Genomic DNA, 19,632 nt, shown 5'->3' on the forward strand with positions numbered 1-19,632 from the left:
CTGCCTCTCTCCATACTTCCGGCAATTGCTCTCGCTCCCAGATTTTCGCGAGCAGGCTACATATCCGCGTTATAAGTTTTTCTCCCCATGCTTGATTAATTCTGCAGTAATACCGTTGCTGTCCCCACTTTTGTTGCTTTTCATGCTATATTATATGATTTCTCTTATTTCTTCCCCGGTTGGAGTCTTCATTGTTTCCGCCGGGCCGTTAACTTCCTCTACGATGCCGATCATCACTTCCATCCGGTTCTTCATTAAGTAGCTCTTTAAAATGCTCCTGCCATCTACCTTCTCCTGCTTATCTCCTATTACGTGCCCTTCCTTAATCTTGCAGTAATTCTGTTTTCTTGCATATTAGTCACTCCTCCTTTTCACCTCCTGGTGGAAGTTTCTTACATTGTTATTAATATAATGGTCTTCAATCTCTTGAAGCTTTTTATCCATATTATGCTCCCTTTGCTTTCTCCTACTCTATGTGCCGACCGGACATGAGAATAGAAAAGCTCATCTTTGTCAGATCGATACTCGCCCAACATACCGCCAGTAAAGACAACGCAGCCGCCTTTATTTGCAATTCCCATTTAACAAAAAATGTCAAATAATAGACACATTTAGTTCTGTTTTGACATCGAATTTGTCATGTTGGTTTAATTTTTTTGTTGGTTTTTTTGTAACATGTCTGGGAGTAAAAGTGATAAGTCTTCCCAGAAAAATGAATTTGAAAAAGTTTATCCACATCCAGACAGCCAATGGAATCGAGCGTCTCAACTAATTGGTCAAATAAACCTTATGGTAGCAGCTTTGGAGACCGTTCTAGTGGAAACGTTACACACCCTTCATATTTTGCGCACTTTAAATACTCGAAATAATATATCCTTTGATGAAAATCTTTTGAGATATAGCGATGTCGTGGAAAGGTAAGTACCATTATAATAAATCATGTAAAATGTATGAATTAGGTAAAATTGAAACGCCACACTGCAATATTGGAGACCATACAATAGTGATGTTGAAAAAGTAACTATTCGTTACAAAGTACTCGTTACTTAACCCTTAACTACAGACATCCGGTATTTTTTACCGGCGGGCATTCCCAAAATGTGGATTTCGTGGTAACCTCACAACTTACAAGTTCATGTGTCTCTGTACCTCTCGGGCAGTTTGTATAACAATGCTAGTCAAAGCGTGTATTGTGTATTATAAATATTTTCTTTTCTGGTACACATCAAAAATCTTAACCGGTAAAAATTACCGGATGTCTGTGTTAAGGGAGTATTTTTATATGAGTAGGTACTATATTTGTAAATCTGAAATGTTTACAATATTTTTTTGTGTTTTTGGGGAATAAGTAAAGAAATGGACTGTGGAAGACATCCTGGACCTTCAATGAAGGTTAAATTTGAAGATAAAAATTTTGAGGCCACTTTGCAAAAATGGAATTGCTATTTAATTTTATTACAATTTTACCCCTTGCAGATTTTTTTTCATGGATGTAAAAATTTTCGTGGATGCTATTTTATATTTCCTTTGTGATTCTATGTTACGTTTATTTGTTAAAAAAAAGTTTAAATTTTTGTCCATAGCATTTATGGCCGTTTGTTTCAATAGACCAAAAATGTTACCAAAATTCTGGTTTAATAGATTATTCTTCAAAAATCTTGTATTATATTATTAAAATCACTCATTTTACCATTTTTCCCATATCTAGAGACTCCATAAAAACACATAATGCAAAACGTTTTTGTTTTTTGTTATTAACTTTATATTTTGACTCTATTTTATAATGACCGGTAAAAAATACCGGGAGTCTGTAGTTACGTGATAATATTGGGATGTCTGTAGTTAAGGGTTAAGAATACCGAAAGTAACGATTACTATACAGAGAGGCAAATCGTTACTTTGATTACTCTGATTACTTCGTTACTTCGTACCAATCATATCAGAGCAAGTAACGACTATTGTATCTACTTTGATTACTCTGATTACTTCGTACCAATCGTATCAGAGCGAGTAACGACTATTGTATCTACAACCAGTACACTTGATTACTTTCTACCAATCGTATCCCAGCGAGTAAAGGACGGGACCGGTATTTTACGAGTGTTATCGAATATCGTTATCGGTATGAAGCATTTTAAGGGTGTGAGGGTGAGGAGAAGATAGAAGATGGAACAGAGGGAGGTCGAGGTATAATGGTATACGTAAAATATGTAATGTACGTCATTAACAAAGATCGAAAGCGAGAACCCTACATTTTTATCTAGCTATACAAAATACCTGTAACTGAGAACCTACTGAGATATACCTTGTACCTATTAAGAAATACGATTCTCGATATGATTACCAGTACTCAAATACAAAAGTAACAAAAGTAATCAAAGTAACGAATACTGTAAATGATTACTTTATACAAAAGTACCTAACGAATTGATGGATTCGACCGTTACTTGATGGAAGTTCATTTTATCTCACAATAAAACACTGAAAACTTTTGTTTTCTATACTTCCACAAAATTTATTATTTACAACTATGTGACTACAGCTGGTGACTACAGCTGTGACTACAACATTGTAAATTATATCACTTGAGAAAGGCACTCTGCCGAAACAGCTGTAGTCACATAGTTGTAAATAATAAATTTTGTGGAAGTATAGAAAACAAAAGTTTTCAGTGTTTTATTGTGAGACAAAAGTAACGATTTGTAACGAATACTCGAGAGAAACTATAATCAACATCACTACCATACGAAGGCAAAAGACCAAGAGGAAGATCACAGATGAGATGGGATCTTCTTCTGGGTGTACCTATTCGTGACGAATGTTAGCGATTATCATGGCAATCCTTAGCATATCTGAAGCAACGCATTTGTGACCAGGCCACACACCCATTTGTGTCCACGGCATCCTAAGAATCATCCGATATAGCCACATTTCAAATGTTTCCAATTTTCTGCACATATCTTCGTTCAAAATCCACAATTCAACACCATAACTAAGGACAGAGAAGACGTAGCATCGCAGCATTCTTACGAGAGAGAGAGAGAGCAGCATTCTTACGAGAGAGAGAGAGAGAGAGAGAGAGAGAGAGAGAGAGAGAGAGAGAGAGAGAGAGAGAGAGAGATTGTGGCTCTTGGGTTGAATTATTATAGACTTAGCCCCTTATGGGTTGCACCAACAAATCTTAAGCTCCAGCTCGGCTTATAGATCCATAATTTTCGATTTTTATCTAAGCACGTCTTAACTGAGATCAATTTTAAGATTCAATCCACGTGGCACTCCATTGTGGCAAGCTGAAAATTGATCTAAAGGTACGATTTCGACAACGACGGCAGTTACAGTTGTTACTATGACAGACGTCATTACTTTGCACTATTAATTTGTATAATTATTAGCAACTGACGTTCTGCCGGACAGCAGTTGCAGCTTCAAATGTCGGAACCAGTCTCTTCTTCTTTTAGTTTCTTGGTCTCCACCTCTTAGGTACTTGGCCAGTTCTCGTATTTAGATTGTAATTGGAAAGGAATCCTCTTTTCAAAGGGTCTGAATTTTGACATATTCCCTTCGTTAAATTCATTGTATTATGATTGTCAAATAACTATTTGATATTTTAATTTGAAATATTGTTATAAACTGAATGATCTTTCTTAAGGTTTGGTCATTAATATTATGTAGGAGATTTTGTATTGAAATGGGGGTTGGACTTTCTATATTAACAAGTTCCTGATAGGTACAGGTCAAATTGATTTGTTTTGTTAATTAGGCATTAAAGTAACATATGAGTTATACTTCCTATTTGTCCACATTTACAAGAAGGAGTATCACTACAATTGATTTTAAACAAATGGTCTGGTGTGAGGCAATGACCCGTGCGCATTCTAATAATTGATGTCAAGTGCTTTCGATCCACAAATGTGAATTTGTGGAACCAAGGGTTTGTAGAAAAATCACTTTGGCATTGTTGGTACCATTTTCCTTTAATTTTAAACTGTTTTGTCCATTCAACCAGTCTCATACAATTTAATAGTGCAAAGTAGTGACGTCTGTCACGGCGATAACTGCAACTGATGTCGACAGTTGCCGTCTGCAGTCGTTGTCGGAATCGTACCTTAAGACTCATTGGTGAAACGCATATGTTTAGTAATCTGAGCTTAAGGCGCGTCTTAAGCTTAAGATCTGTTGGTGCAACCAGGCATTAATTAATCTTTTATGATGTTTAGGTTTACTGGTACAGAAGATCACTCAGAGAAAAGGCTTCCTTCCAGGGGAATAAACCACGATAAACTGGCCATAGACATTAACAAACTAATAAACGTCTTTCGAGAAACAGCGAAAAAACTAAGCTACAGCGAGGAGTTTCCAATTTTAAAAGGATTTCTTAACGCTATTAATAATATGACGAAAGATGACGACATGTTGTTTGAAAACGAAAAAACAAAAAGTCTGGAAATCAAGCTTTTAAAACAACAGTATAACAGCGAAAAAGCCAAAGGATTAAATAATGTGGAGAAAACTTTTGATAATATTCAATATTTAAAATTTTCTATAGAAAATGCTATAGGTAAGTATTATGTTTCTCTATCTGTAGATTAGGGAGGGCGAGTTTAGGCCGATGCCACATTATGCGTTTTGACCGGATGCGGTGAAAACGCCTCCGTTTCCAACGCAACCGGACCGATCTGTCACACTATGCGTTTTCACCGGATGCGGCGGAAACGCATCCGGTCAAAACGCATAATCTGACATCGGCTTAAAGTCCCACAGCACTTAGGCCACAATAGACACATTGTGCATCCTTCCAGAGAGCTGTCGTCCTTAGTTCATTGTCCATCCTGCCATTTCCAGGAAGGTAGACAAATTACCAGGTGGCTTCTTCCCTATGTCGGATGGTGTAGGCCAGGGGTTCCCAACCGGTGGTACGCGTATCACTGGTGGTACGCGGCAAGATTTCAAGTGGTACGCGTCATGTGGGTGAAACAAGCGATTACAATGGGCCCCTGTCTGCGAAAGTGCCAGTGCAGTTGTTGTGCTTCCATATTAAGCTATAAAGCAGTTTGGATGACCTTTGGGACTTCAAAGGATAGTGTTAAAAAACCCAAACCGCCAGCCAATCGGAAATACCACGTAACCTACTTACACAGTGTGGTTTTATAGTGAATTCTGGCACAGAAAATAGTAACAATCCTATTCTTTAACGTGTTACTTGTTTCGAAACGCTTTCGAATCAAAGCATGAAGCCTTCTATGCTGATACGTCACCAACACACAAAGTACTCTGCTGTGGTTGGTAAGCTAATCGAATTTTTTTTAGAAGAGAACCTACTTTTTTACGAAAGAAAATAAATGCATGACCTTCTTTGTAAATATGATACTAACTTAATAGAGGCATCCTACCTGGCTAGGTGTATAATTGCAAAGGATGGAAAGCCTGAAGCCTCATACAATAGGTGAGGCCCTTTTACTACCGGCCTCTGTGGAAATGGTCCAAACCGTGTTAGCAGAAAAGGCAATCAAAGAAATTTAAAAAACATTGTCAAACAACACAGTGAAAAGGCAAACTACTGATATGTCTTCCAATATTGAAGAACAACTTTGTTTAAAACTTCAAGAATGCACATATTTTGCACTTCAAGTAGGTGAAAGCACCGATATAACAAATATAGCACAGCTACAGTATTTGTACGTTTTGATTTTTACTTTTTAGGAAGAAGTTACAGAAGAAGAATTTTTGTTCTGCAAACCACTTGAATCAAACACTCATATGTCAGGTAAATTGACAGGGTTAGCAGCAAAAATAAAGAAAATTGCTCCTGAATGCCTAAGTAGACAGTCCGTCATACATCGAGAAGAATTAGAATTAGAAATAATTAGTAGATATATTTCTAAAAAAATTTCCTTCGTTTCTCATGCCGCCCCCCACCCGATGTTTGGTGGTACGCCAAAATCTTCAAAATATTTCAAGTGGTACGCAGTAGCTAGAAGGTTGGGAACCCCTGGTGTAGGCCAAGGTCAAGGCCCGCGGAACGCATACACTCGTATTGACGCCGGACATTCACATAGGCCACGCTCGACAGTTTCGTCGTCTCGTTCACACTTCTGTACAGAGGTACCCAAGTAGCACAATAAAAACAGATAGATTACAATATAAGGCCACAGCATAATAAACGAAACCAGCAAGGACACTCCCTGATGCCGCCTTTGAAGTTGAAAAGTACAGGGTCGCCATTTTTCGCGTAGTACATCTCAGTGGTGATGTGATGTGTTGGTTCATCAGTGTTGCCGATGTCACCAACTTTATTACCCGTAAGAGATTCTTTTTGAATAATTTCTGGAATTTATGCAAAAGATTAACAATACAATCGCCATTCATCGTCAATATTTTGTGTTATGTCCCAATTATTGACATAATTCCCACAGGCATACGTATAAAATTATGTTAAAAAATATGAATGTCATAAAAGTTAAGTAAATCTGATAATTATGTATAAATCGGCAACATTGTCGATTTTCTACATTGTCTGGTACTACGCACAAAATGGCCGACGATCTGCGCAGTAATAGTGCGCGAACTTTTCTCGCCTACTAGTGTGTCACTGCTGTTGCGTTTTCTATGCTGTGATAAGGCTTATATAAAAATTATAAATAAGCTACTTAAAGACATCAATTTGATTTATTTTAACCTTAAAATAGTAAAATTTTAGATAAAATTATTTTTCTTTCAAATTTATATTTTTCGGATTAAATTTTGTTTTAAAGTCTAAGTTTTCACTCTAATGGCATATAAAGCAACATAATGCTACTCTACATCCCACCAGAATGAAAACAATGGGAACCTTCTCTGGTTACACCTCCGAGGCTTCTACAATTTGCAAGCCATACGGATGCCGAGACTAAGGAAGATGAGGGAATTTTACAATATATAATTCACGTCCCATCTGCTCAGCGCGGTAAAGTTCCAACGAGAATAGTTCCCTTTGTACTCCAAACAGAGTAAAGTAAATCAAAAATGAATAACCAATTATTGATTTGATAATAATAAACAATGAATAACCAATTATTGTTTGGTTATTCATTTTTGATTTACTTTACTCTGTTTGGAGTACAAAGGGAACTATTCTCGTTGGAACTTTACCGCGCTGAGCAGATGGGACGTGAATTATATATTGTAAAATTCCCTCATCTTCCTTAGTCTCGGCATCCGTATGGCTTGCAAATTGTAGAAGCCTCGGAGGTGTAACCAGAGAAGGTTCCCATTGTTTTCATTCTGGTGGGATATAGAGTAGCATTATGTTGCTTTATATGCCATTAGAGTGAAAACTTAGACTTTTGATAGCAGTTGCCGCTAGGGCATCTATGCCATTTCGTTCGTTGCGATCCGTGACTGCACGCCGGGGTTTGTTTTGGTTGGATCGGGGAGAGCAGCATATGTGCCTCCTGATGAGAGACTAATAAGTTTCGAAACCGGTAGAGGTGCTTGCGGTACTCTCTGATTGGACTAGAATATCGCGCGGCTGTAGTTTCGTGTTGCAACGACATTGAGAATGGTTATTCATTTTTAAATTTTTTTATTATTACTTTTTAATCGCCAAAAGCCAGAAATTTTAGGACAGGTGAGTTATTTAGACTTATTTTTGTTAACATTATCAATAACGTTGGGTGCGCAAGTGTTTTTCTACCTTGACAGTCCGAAATAATTAAGTACCTACTTTTTATTATTTTACGGTTACAAATACGTATCTATAGTCTGTTCGCTAAACTCAGACGCAACTTTCTAGATATTTTAGTCGGTAATTTTGCCAATTTTAGTAAAATTGGCAAAAAATAATTACTAAATAGTTAATAATCACTAAATAGTTAATAATTTTGCAAATTTTTACAAAATTGGCAAAAAACAAAAAAATTATCGACTAAAATATGTAGCCAGTTGCGTCTGAGTTTAGCGAACAGACTATACCTATCATAGACATGTAAAAATTTGTTGGCCTATATGGAGTATATGGTTTTAAAGAGTCATTTTAATTTAGAGTTTATGTTTATAATAAGGTAAATTGTCTTTAAAAGTCTCCATTTAAGAAACCTTTTCAAGTTTGCTATAAAACTGCATGCACTTAAAGTGTCTTTTAACATGGTTTTAAAGGTACCTTCACGGCAGTTTTAAAACCAGTTGCTTAACCTTCCGATGACCAACCTTTTTTTGTTACACGGATGACCAAGGGGGGGGGGGATGACCCCAGGTCAAAAATGTCAAAAATGACAATTAACAAAAAAATAGTTTCTTTTTTAATTTTTAATTTTTTTGTTGGCATGGACTTTATGTCATTCAGCCAGTCACAAAATGAGTATTAGTGTCATGTGTAGTGTGTATGTTGAGTAAGTGTCTTATTACTTTGCAAAGTCGACGTCATTAGCGTAAAACTACTTGTAATTACACATAATAGACGCTATTTTACTAAACATCAACTTCAGAATATATTTTTTATTCGTAAAATATAGGGAATTTTTTTTATTTCAAAATATGAGGATATCTAGAATGATATTAAAGTCAAATAAAAAAATAATGAGTTAAAAATTAAAAATACTTTTGAATTTATTAAAAAAAAACATACGCTGGGGTCACAATTTCCCCCGCTTGGTCATCCGAAGGTTAAGAAAACAAAGTTTTAAGAAGGTTTTTATTTTTGGTTTTATTGACCTCCTTCAGTGTGGCTCATTGTATGCTGAAAGCGGTTTTATTGTAACCTTAAGGTTTACTTAAAAACCAAATAGTTTTAATTTTAGTTTTATTCTACAGTTTTAAAGCATCCTTAAAATACTTAATAAACCAGTTCGGTGCTACTTGGGTATGTCTACTAGCCCCAGTGTGTGGAGGTGTTTGCTTAGTTGGCAATGGCCAGTTAAAAAATCAACTCTCAAGCGTAGGTTTTCCTAGTCATTTTCAAATACTTTTCTGATGCTGACTTCCCAAGGTTCCTTAGTGTTACCTCCGCAAGTCTACAGCCTGGCCCTTCTTGCCAACTTTTCACGGTTTGCGTGTGAGAGTGATATTTGTCAATTTTCGCGATTGTTGTAATTGACCAGCCAAAAAGATCACCAGGCCGTAAGAGTCTTAGGCCTGCTGCCTTTCTAGCTAGCTGGTCACCAATGCCGTTGCCTTTATTTCCATTGTGACCTTTAATCAACCTCAGGATGATGTTGTTACCATCCGAAACTTGGGCTAGTGACTCATGACACTCCATTACTTACTTACTTACTTTCCGTGCCCGGAACACCAACAACTTTAAATTCTGTATTTCCAATGGTTGGCCACATAGATGGCCCTGTAATTTGCTATAATTAAGTCTTCTTCTGTGTAGGTCTCTCTCATCTCTGTGCATGATAGTAGATGCCGGCTGGTCTGAACCGCGCCACAGTCGCAGGTATCGTCCTCCTGGTATCCCCATTTTTTCAGGTTACTAGCACAACGTGAAAACTCCACCATTGCCTGGTCCCAAGCCCAGGATGAGAAAGGAGGAGGGTTGTGCGTGAGGTTAGCAACCTCACCACATAAAAAATAACATTGCTAAAGAAACCTCTACAAGCCTCGGAAATAGGACGGATAACGCGATGACGAAAATGGCCACGGAAATGGATTTGAGAAAAACAACGTACATAGGATGTTGGAATGTCCGAACAATGTTTGAAACAAGTAAAACACATCAAGTGGCAAAAGAAATGGATAAAAATAACATTAGTATATTAGGATTATCTGAAATTAGATAGAAGGGATGTGGAAAAACAAGAATTGAACACGCCAAAACGGTTATATACTCGGGAAAATGTGGCGAAAAAGACCGACACGAGAGTGGTGTTGCATTCATGATTTCAAAAGAAGCAACAAATGCCCTAATAGAATGGGAAGCCATCTCGGATAGAATAATAATGGCTAGATTCAAAGCGAGATATAAAAATCTAATAATTGTTAATGTATATGCACCAACAAATGAAAAGGAACAGGACATAAAAGATGAGTTTTACCAACAGCTACAGATGGCATAGGATAAAATACAAAATAAATATAAAAAAGATATTGTGATGATAATCGGAGATATGAATGCCAAAATAGGAACGAATAATAGTGGAAGAGAAACTGTAATGGGGAAAGAAGGATTGGGACAAATTAATGAGAATGGTAACATGTTTATAGATTTCTGCACCCAAAATAGTTTAGTCATAGGTGGAAGTATATTTCAACACAAACGCATACATAAAGTAACATGGACATCCCTGATGGACAAACACACAATCAGATTGACCACATAACCATAGATAAGACATGGAGGCACTCACTCTTAGATGTTAGAGCAATGAGAGGGGCAGACATAGGGTCCGACCACATGTTGATTAGAGCCAAAATCAAACTCAAACTAGCCAGAAGTAAGAAAACGCCAATGGAACAACGAGAAAGATATAACGTTCACTGGCTCAAAGACGGAAATGAAAGTACTGAAGAATATAAGACCAAGTTAAGAGAATTATATAATAAAACTTACAACACAGAAAATGCCACGATAGAAGAGCTGTGGGATAAATGCAAGTATGTATATACACAAGCAGCAAAAGAAACGGTTGGAATACAAAAAAGAAGTAATAAACCATGGCTATCGAGAAGCACGTGGGAAAAAATAAACGAAAGGAAACTACTTAAATGTAAAATGCTAAAAAATGATCTAAGAGATAGGGAACAAATGAAGAGAGAATATAGAGAGAAAGATAAAGAAGTTAAAAAAAGTGCGAGAAACGACAAAAGACAATATAACGAAGAACTGTTAATAAAAGCAGAAACAGCAGCAAAAAACAACGACATGGGAACTCTATATAAAACGACGAAAAAACTAAGCTCGCGCGGAAAAATGAACGTTGAGCATGTAAAAGACAAGAACGGGAAAATATTGAAGAATGAAAAGGAAATAGTTAAGAGATGGATCGAACATTTTAGAGAAGTATATGCCAACAGAACAATAGAACACGAAATGGAAAATGAAGAAATAAAGGAAGAACTAAACTTCACCGAATCGGAATTCACAAAAAAAGAAGTAAGTAAAGCAATACAACAGCTGAAAAGAGAGAAAGCAGCTGGAATAGATAACATTACCACAGATCTACTGAAAGCAGATAGAGAAACATCGGAAGAAATCCTGTATGTACTAATAAACAGAATATGGCAGGAGGAGAGAATACCTGATGATTGGAAAAAAGGTATAATTGTAAAGATACCCAAGAAGGGAGATCAAACGAATTGCAACAATTGGAGAGCAATAACACTATTTCTACAGTGAGTAAAGTCATGACAAGGATGATACTAGAAAGAATGAAAGAAACTATAGACCAGTTGTTTAAGACCAAACCAAGCGGGCTTCAGAAGTAATAAAGCATGCACAGATCATATTAACACATTAAGAAACATTGTAGAACAAACAATAGAATGGCAGAGCAAAATCTATATAAATTTCATTGACTTTAGACAAGCCTTTGACCGGATTAACAGAGAAAAAATGTGGGAAATATTAAAGAGATATGGAATTCCATTAAAATATATAAGAATTATCAAAATGTTCTATGAAAACTATACCGCACAAATCATGCACAATGAGAAACTCACAGAACCAATCAACATAGACAGTGGAGTCAGACAGGGGTGTATTCTATCTCCAACCATATTTCTGATCTTAATTGACTGGGTCATGAAGAAGGCAACGAAAAATAAAACAGGAATTAGATGGAATGCTTTCGGTCAGCTTGAAGATCTAGACTTTGCAGATGATATATGTCTGGTGTCCAAAAAAAGACAACATATGCAGAAAAAACAGAAAAGGTGACAAAAAAAGCAAGAAAAATAGGACTAGAGATTAACACAAGAAAAACCAAACTTATGAAGATAAATACGGAAAGAGAAATGGGTATATTCATTGAAGGAGAAGAAGTAGAAAATGTACAGAAGTTTTGCTATCTGGGAAGCATAATTGACGCTAGCGGTGGAATAGAAGAGGAAATTAATGGAAGGATAACTAAAGCCCAAAATGCGTTCTATATGCTGAAGAAAACATGGGAGTCCAATAGATTAACAGCCAAAACCAAAATCAGGATATTTAATACAAATGTAAAGAGTATTTTGCTATATGCAGCAGAAACTTGGAAAATAGAGAAAAGATTATACAAAAGGTTCAAACATTTGTAAATAGATGCCTTAGACGAATATTGCAAATATATTGGCCCAATCGGATAAGTAACAAGGAACTTTGGAGAAAAACTAATCAAGAGCCGATAGCCAAAACGATAAACAGACGCAAATGGAAGTTTATTGGACACACATTAAGGAAAAATGAAGATGATATAACCAAACAAGCCCTGGATTACCAACCAACTGGAAAAAGAAAACAAGGCAGACCAATGACATCCTGGAAAAGAAATATTACCAGAGAGCTAGAAGACAATGGGTTAACATGGAAAGAAGTGAAAGCCCTGGCCAGAAACAGAGATGAATGGAGGGGGACTGTAGAGGCCCTATGTTCCAAATGGAATCAAGAGGAGTAAAGTAGTAAGTAGTAAGTAGCACAACGTGAAACGCCGGTTCTTAGTCTGTTTAGCGCTTTCCAAGTCAGATACGGTAAATTGTGTCGTCCTCCCTCCTCTGAGGGAGGAAAATGTGTCGCGGTAGCTGACGCTTGCCATAGGTGTATTCGGCGCGTCTCTGGCGCTTCGGGGATGGATCTTGATGTTTTCAGGAAGCTTTTTTGAGATCTTAGTCTGCTTGGCTGAGTTTGATGGTCATATAAGGGGTATCTTCGGTCCGTCTCCTGCTTTTTTCGTTCTACCTCTGACCTGACCTTCCTCCTGATAGGTGGTGGAGCAATCCCAGCTATGGGGTATACCTCTTCGATAGGTGTCGGTTTCAGGCAACCCGATATTATACGAACCGTTTCATTTAGAGCCACTTCGACGTTCTTTGCGTGAGCAGAGTTTGCCCATACTGGTGCTCCAAACTCAGCGGCCGAAAAACATAATGCTAAGGCAGAAGTGCGGAGAGTGTGTGGTTGTGCTCCCCATTTTGTATTAGTTAGATTGCGGATGATATTATTTCTGGCACTTACTTTCTTCTTGACATCTTGACAGTGGTATCGGTAAGACAGAGTTCTATCCACACGGACGCCAAGGTATTTTGGCGTCTCGTTGTGTTCCAGCATCTGACCACGCCATTCCACCTCCAGCGGCCTTCGGGCATGCTTGTTTCTAAGGTGGAAAGCACATACCTGGGGTTTTGTGGGATTGGGTTTCAGATGGTTTTTTTCGTAGTATAGAGCTAAGTCTCCCAGGGCATCTGTCAGTTTCACTTCTACTTTATTGAAGGTTCTTCCCTGAGCTGCCACAGCTGCATCATCAGCGTAAATAAATTGTCTTGTTTGTTGGTGTATGGGTTGGTCGTTGGTGTATATGTTGTATAGAATCGGCGTGAGGACACTTCCCTGTGGTAGCCCATTTTTTGGTCCCTCCACCGATTGTTCTTGGACTGGAGCGTTACTTAGAAGCGTCTATTCTGGAGGAGACATTTCACTAATCTTGTTAGTCGGAAATCCTTTGTAGTTTCGTAGAGTTTTGCGAGTAGCCGTTGATGATTAACTGTGTCATAGGCGGCAGTTAGGTCTATGAACGCTACTCCTGTTATTTCTTTCCGTTCAAAACCATCTTCAATATGTTGGGTGAGATTAAGAATTTGACTGCAGCAGCACTTTTCGGGTCTGAATCCTGCTTGTTCTGGAATAATTTTAGTCTCCACATATTCAGAGATCCGGTTCAGTATCATTTTTTCAAATGCCTTGAAAATGTGGCACAAAAGAGAGACAGGTCTAAAACTCCTTGTATCCGCCGGATCCTTCCCTGGTTTTAAGAGGGCTACCACTCTAGCTTTCCTCCAGATTTTAGGGATTTGTAACGTATGGATGCAGCAATTCATCATTTTTACGAGCCACTCTATGGTTTTTAGTCCAAAGTTCTTTATTTGCGCTGTTCGTATGTCGTCCAGGCCAGCCGTTTTATTATCTTTCATTTGGTGGATCGCGCCTCTCATCTCCTCTAGGCAAAAAGAGGTACCTAGAACATCTCTTTCTTCGTCGATATTCCGTTGAGCTCTTACCTTGTTCTTTCTTGATGTCGTCTTACCGTTCATTAGAAGACGATGGGCTATCTGATCGGGTGTGACTTCGGTCATGTTGACTGCCGGAGCATCAGGATCGTTGCCAAAATTCCGAATCAGCTTCCAGGCACGTCTGTTGTTTTGTTTCATGTCCAGACTCGTGACCAGCGTGCACCACCGTTCCGTTCTGTTGGCGGATATCGCATGCAGCATTTCCTCCCCAGCCTATATTGTTGCTTCCGAGAAAGGGTCTTCTTCATATAGCTGTTCATATCTTTAAGTTGGGGTTTAGATTCTTCATTGAGCCCCGCTATGTACTCAGTTCGACAACCTCTAGGGATACATTACCGTGATACTTGCTTTGCGATTTCTACAAATTTATCGTATGAATCAGGGCAAGGTTCTAGTTGGGAAACTTCTTGATCCAATGCTTCAGAGAATTTTTCCCATTTTGCTTTAGTAAAGTTGAACCTTCTCTTGAAAGGAACAATTTCGTATCTGATTGCCGCGTTGGAAAGACAAATTATTGGTCTGTGCTGTGTCTTTGGGAGGGCGCTTCCAATGATTTTTGTCACCTGGTCTCCAATTCTGTCGCTGACAAATATATTGTCTGGGTTGTAACCTCTGCGCCATCTTCCGCTGTTGAACGACGCAGGCTGCTTTGGATCGTGAATAAGTTTTAGGTTCATGCTTTCATTCACACTCCATTACTAGCCCTGATGTGACACTGGTCTATTCAGGGCTAGTAGCACTTTGCTGTTTGTGCAGATAATTATGGTTTTACCGGCTATACCTTTCCGGGTTATCTCTTTTGCGGCTATAGAGATCCTATAATAGCCAGTTAAATCTGAAATGTGCTGGCATTTTTGCCCATACCCCATTTTAAACTAAGGTTCAGTGATCTGGAGTAATATCCCTCATCCTGAACCTTCTTCCATTTTGGAGCCATCGGTGTATATGCAATACCTACTCAATTATCGCATGTCTACATCAAGGTTTGCACCCACTAAGCCATCTTATCTATGCAGAGCGCAATCTCATCATCGTCATCAGCGATACACATATACGTCTAGAGGGGTGGGGTGCCACCCAAAATAGCGACAACTCTACCTTATCGGTAATAGTCTAACGAGAAGTGCACGGTAAATTGAAGATGGAATTACAAAAAAAAGTTATGTATGTCTTTGTACTCACTTTATAATGCTCCAAAAATTACGGGATCTGGATTTCAATGGATATTTTTTTATAATTCTCGCATCAAAGTTGCGTATGAAGTTAGGCGTGTTGATACACTAGATTATAACATGAAATGTCTAACTAACTGAAAAATGTCCTACTTCTGCCTACTTTTACTGTTGTTAAACATTATATCCAATTAAATATTTTAGCGTATGGACGATATGAAGTAAACTATTTTAAAAAATGGGAAGCCACAAGAGCAGAACAAAATAAACTTGCTTGTTTAGAGCAAGAAAATGTTTATAGACATCGTATCGACGACACTAAGAAAGACATAGAACTTGAAAGAAAATGTCATCACAAATTTAAGGGTTATATAGAAGAAAGCAGACGTGTAAGAAACTTACTTAATAACTCTTCTTCTTATTTTTCTCATAATTCTTAGTGCCCTTCAGGGCGTCGGATGTCGGGTTCCGCCTTTTATCCATTTCTTCCAATCGCTTCTATTGGTGGCCAGGTTCTTCATATCCCTCGTACTCATGTGTCTCCTTTCACCTATATCCTGGATCTGGTCCATCCATGTCTTCCATCCTTTTTTACTTTTGTTCCCATTTTGGCTTCATGTACATTCTTTTGTTAGTCTCTTCTGCTTCATTCGCTCTATGTGGCCAAACGAGTTCAATTGTTTGTTTTCGATCTTCCTCATTATCAGTTCTTGCTTCAGATCTCTCTTTATATTTTCATTTTTGAATCTTTCAAACTTCGTAACTCCAGCTATTCTTCTCATATATTTCATCTCGGTCATTAGCATTATCCTGTTAATTAACGGTTATATTAAGTTGGTGCAGCATACGTTGTAAATCATCTTCACTTTAGAGATTAGTATTGCGTCGTCTGCATCATCATTCACCATTCTCTTTGCCTTATCCCTATGCGGGGTCGGCTTCCCTAATTGCATTTCTCCACACAATTCTATCCTGGGTCATATCAATATTAATCCCCTTTACCAGCATGTCCTGCCTAATCGTCTCCCCCACGTCTTCTTTGGTCTTCCTCTCCTACTCCTTCCAGGAATCTGCACTTCAGCTACTCTTCGTATTGGATGATTAACGTCTCGACGTTGAACATGACCAAACCATCTCAACCTACGCTCTCTCATTTTGGCATCAATTGGTGCCACACCTAGACTTCCCCTAATAAACTCATTTTTAATTTTATCCTTTCTTGTCACTCCACTCATCCATCTAAGCATTCTCATCTCCGCCACATGCATTCGCTGTTCCTCTTTCTTTTTCACTGTCCAACATTCAGTTCCGTACATCATAGCCGGTCTTATGGCTGTTTTATAGAATTTTCCTTTCAGCTTCATTGGAACTTTTCTGTCACACAACACACCACTCGTTTCCTTCCACTTCATCCATCCAGTATTGCGTCGTCTGCATAGCAGATTATTTTCAGATGTTTTTATCCCACTTGGCATCCTTTTTTTAGTTCTTAATTTTTTTATTACTTGACCAGGTTGAACAATAGATGAATCAGGGAATCTTATTCCATTGCCAGCTTCAATTAGGTCAGTTAGCTTTTAGTTTTATTGTGTTGTTCTGGTAGATATTTTCAATCGTTTTAATTATTCCTAGCGGTACCTCTCTTGCGTACCATAAATGGATAACATCCTTTAATTTGACCCTGTCAAATGCCTTCTTGAGGTCCACGAAATGTAAATATGCCGTTTGGTGCATGGTCTTTCCGACCTAAAACTTGTTGTTCTTCTCCTAATGTTTTTAATAGGATATGTTTAATAGGATATGTTGGATGAAATTAACTATTTGGTAAAGCATTATGACGACGAAATCGAGAGAAGAGAGATCGAAATAATTGATACGCAAAGAAAACTCGAAAAACTCTGCGTGCAGCATAGACAAGTTTTGTATGAACTTGAGAAACGACAAAAAGAAATGGCAGAATGGAAGCAGTATAAGAGAGAAAGAGAATTACGACGTAAACGTGCTAAGCTTGTGAAATGGGCTTCAGTTGTGATACAGGTATGGGTTTCACTTTTGTATACAGTGTGTACAAAAACTTTAAGGGGTACTTAAAGTAGTGGAACGGTCGAATATTTCGCGAACTAAACATCGGATCGAAAAACTGAAAAATACGTGTTCAATCATTTTCAAAAATCTATCCAATGACATCAAACACCAACCCCCACTACACCCCCTGGAGGTGGGGTGGGGGTAACTTTAAAATCTCAAATGGAAACCCCTAGTTTTTCTTACAGATTTGGATTCTTTACCTAAAAGTAAGTAACTTTTCAAAAACAGGTTTTTAATATTTTTCGAAAACCTATCGATAAACACCAAAAACGACCCTCCAACCCACCCCTTGGAGACGGGGTGGGGGGTAAATTTAAAATCTTAAATAGCAACCCCCACTTTTTATTGCACATTCGAATTCGTCATGAAAAATTAAGCAACATTTATTCGAAACATTTTTTAAAATTGCTGATAGATGGCGCTAATAAATCGTATTTTTCCAATTAAAGCGCCATCTATCAACAATTCTAAAAAATGTTTCGAATAAATGTTGCTTAATTTTTCATGGCGAATCGGAATCTGTAATAAAAAGTGGGGGTTGCTATTTAAGATTTTAAAGTTACCCCCCACCCCACCTCCAAGGGGTGGGTTGGAGGGTCATGTTTAGTGTTATTGGATAGGTTTTCGAAAAGTATTAAAAACCTTTTTTTTTGGTTTCTCATTTGGAAGTTTATTTCTCGAGATATTAGACCGTTTCTATAATTTACCTATGGTATCAGGATAAATCGTTTTTCTCAATTATAGCGCCATCTATCCACAGTTCGGAAAAATGTCTTGAAAAAAAGTTGCTTACTTTTACGTAACGAATCCAAATATGCAAGAAAAACTAGGGGTTTCCATTTGAGATTTTAAAGTTGCCCTCCACCCCACCTCCAGGGAGTGTAGTGGGGGTTGGTGTTTGGTGTCATTGGATAGATTTTTGAAAATTATTGAACACGTATTTTTCAGTTTTTCGATCCAATGTTTAGTTCGCGAAATATTCGACCGTTCCACTACTTTTGGGACACCCTGTATATTAATATTAATATACCTACATATAGTTGGAATCATATTATAATAGAAGTATAACTTCTTGTGCGTACAAAGTACACACACATTCTTTTTTTACCGGAATAAATGAAACGTGGAATACAAAAATAATTTTTAGTTTGAAATATCTAAGTGGCGTACTATTTTTTTCTTTAAAAAAATTCAGACCATTACCCGTAGGCGCACCAATGATGAATACAAAATTGTTATTTGTATGTCAGAAAATGTGCAATAACTAACTCTTAAAACCCACCCAATTTAATTTTTATAGCTCAACCGGTCTTAGAGCAATAAACAAATTGGCAGTTTGAAATAGAAATTTCAACACCCCGTATCTCGGAAACGAAGCATTTGGATACATACGTTTATAGAGCAAACTGTCATTATTTTGTCATAAAAGTATTTCATACTTATTTACTAACACTCTGTATTATAACAGTGCAGTCACTGGAGGTTTTCATCTCCGATTTCGTTGAACCTCCATCGATTTTCATAAAAATTTCTGAGTAGTTAGAAGATATCTCAAGAAATAAGTCACATGGTGCAACTTGCGCTTTTAATCTGGGGGTGGATGCCACCCCTTCTCGGGAGTGAAAATTATTTTATTAAAAATAACCCCATCAATCGATAGAGAGACAAATTTATAAGTAAAATTTGTTATATCAAGTTATTAAAATAAATCAATACTTTTTGAGTTATTAACGATCAAAGATCTTAATTTTTCTTATGGCATCTTAACTTTATTAAAAATTTTAGAAGATTATAAACCTTAGGTACACGAGAATCTGGCACTTGTCAAAATTCCATCAAATTTTTACGAAGATGTGGAGATAATAAGGTATTTTGATAACGATGTTCTTAAGTGGACTTCAAGTGGAAACGTCAAATAAATTTAATTTCAAAGTAAAATTGTGGCTTATTCCCAACTAAAATAGTAAATTGCACTTAAATGACAAATTATTGCTACATTGCTATGCACAGTTATTATTTTATTGCGAATTTACTCCAGATATTTTTTAATAATATATTCATTTACGATTTTAGGCCTGGTGGAGATGTATTATGGTTCGAAAACGATTGGGTCCCTACAAAAGAAAGAAGAAAGATAAAAAAATCAAAATATTCAAGTAATCATTGGCTAATAAATAAACATCTAAAATTTGAAAAA

The 19,632-nt window shown here is 37.3% G+C and overlaps 1 protein-coding gene across 1 annotated transcript; it reads left to right on the forward strand.

The window, feature by feature from the left end:
- Positions 1–594: 594 nt before the first annotated feature.
- LOC126891869 (uncharacterized) lies at positions 595–19,632 on the forward strand. The gene is made up of 5 exons (XM_050661201.1): positions 595–917; positions 4,218–4,558; positions 15,552–15,736; positions 17,145–17,384; positions 19,509–19,632. Exons 1-5 carry the CDS (start codon positions 676–678, stop codon positions 19,593–19,595), a joined length of 1,095 nt encoding a protein of 364 aa, XP_050517158.1. The 5' UTR covers positions 595–675; the 3' UTR covers positions 19,596–19,632.

This window comes from Diabrotica virgifera, chromosome 9 (assembly GCF_917563875.1).
Source record: "Diabrotica virgifera virgifera chromosome 9, PGI_DIABVI_V3a".
Classification (NCBI taxonomy): Eukaryota; Metazoa; Arthropoda; class Insecta; order Coleoptera; family Chrysomelidae; genus Diabrotica; species Diabrotica virgifera.

What these genes read in the sequence shown, in the direction of transcription:
- LOC126891869 (XM_050661201.1), top strand. Translation starts at nt 676, where the DNA reads ATGTCTGGGAGTAAAAGTGATAAGTCTTCCCAGAAAAATGAATTTGAA. An exon ending in TATAGCGATGTCGTGGAAAG is followed by an intron (nt 918 to 4,217) that starts GTAAGTACCATT and finishes TATGATGTTTAG; the next exon opens with GTTTACTGGTACAGAAGATC. An exon ending in ATATAGAAGAAAGCAGACGT is followed by an intron (nt 15,737 to 17,144) that starts GTAAGAAACTTA and finishes TATGTTTAATAG; the next exon opens with GATATGTTGGATGAAATTAA.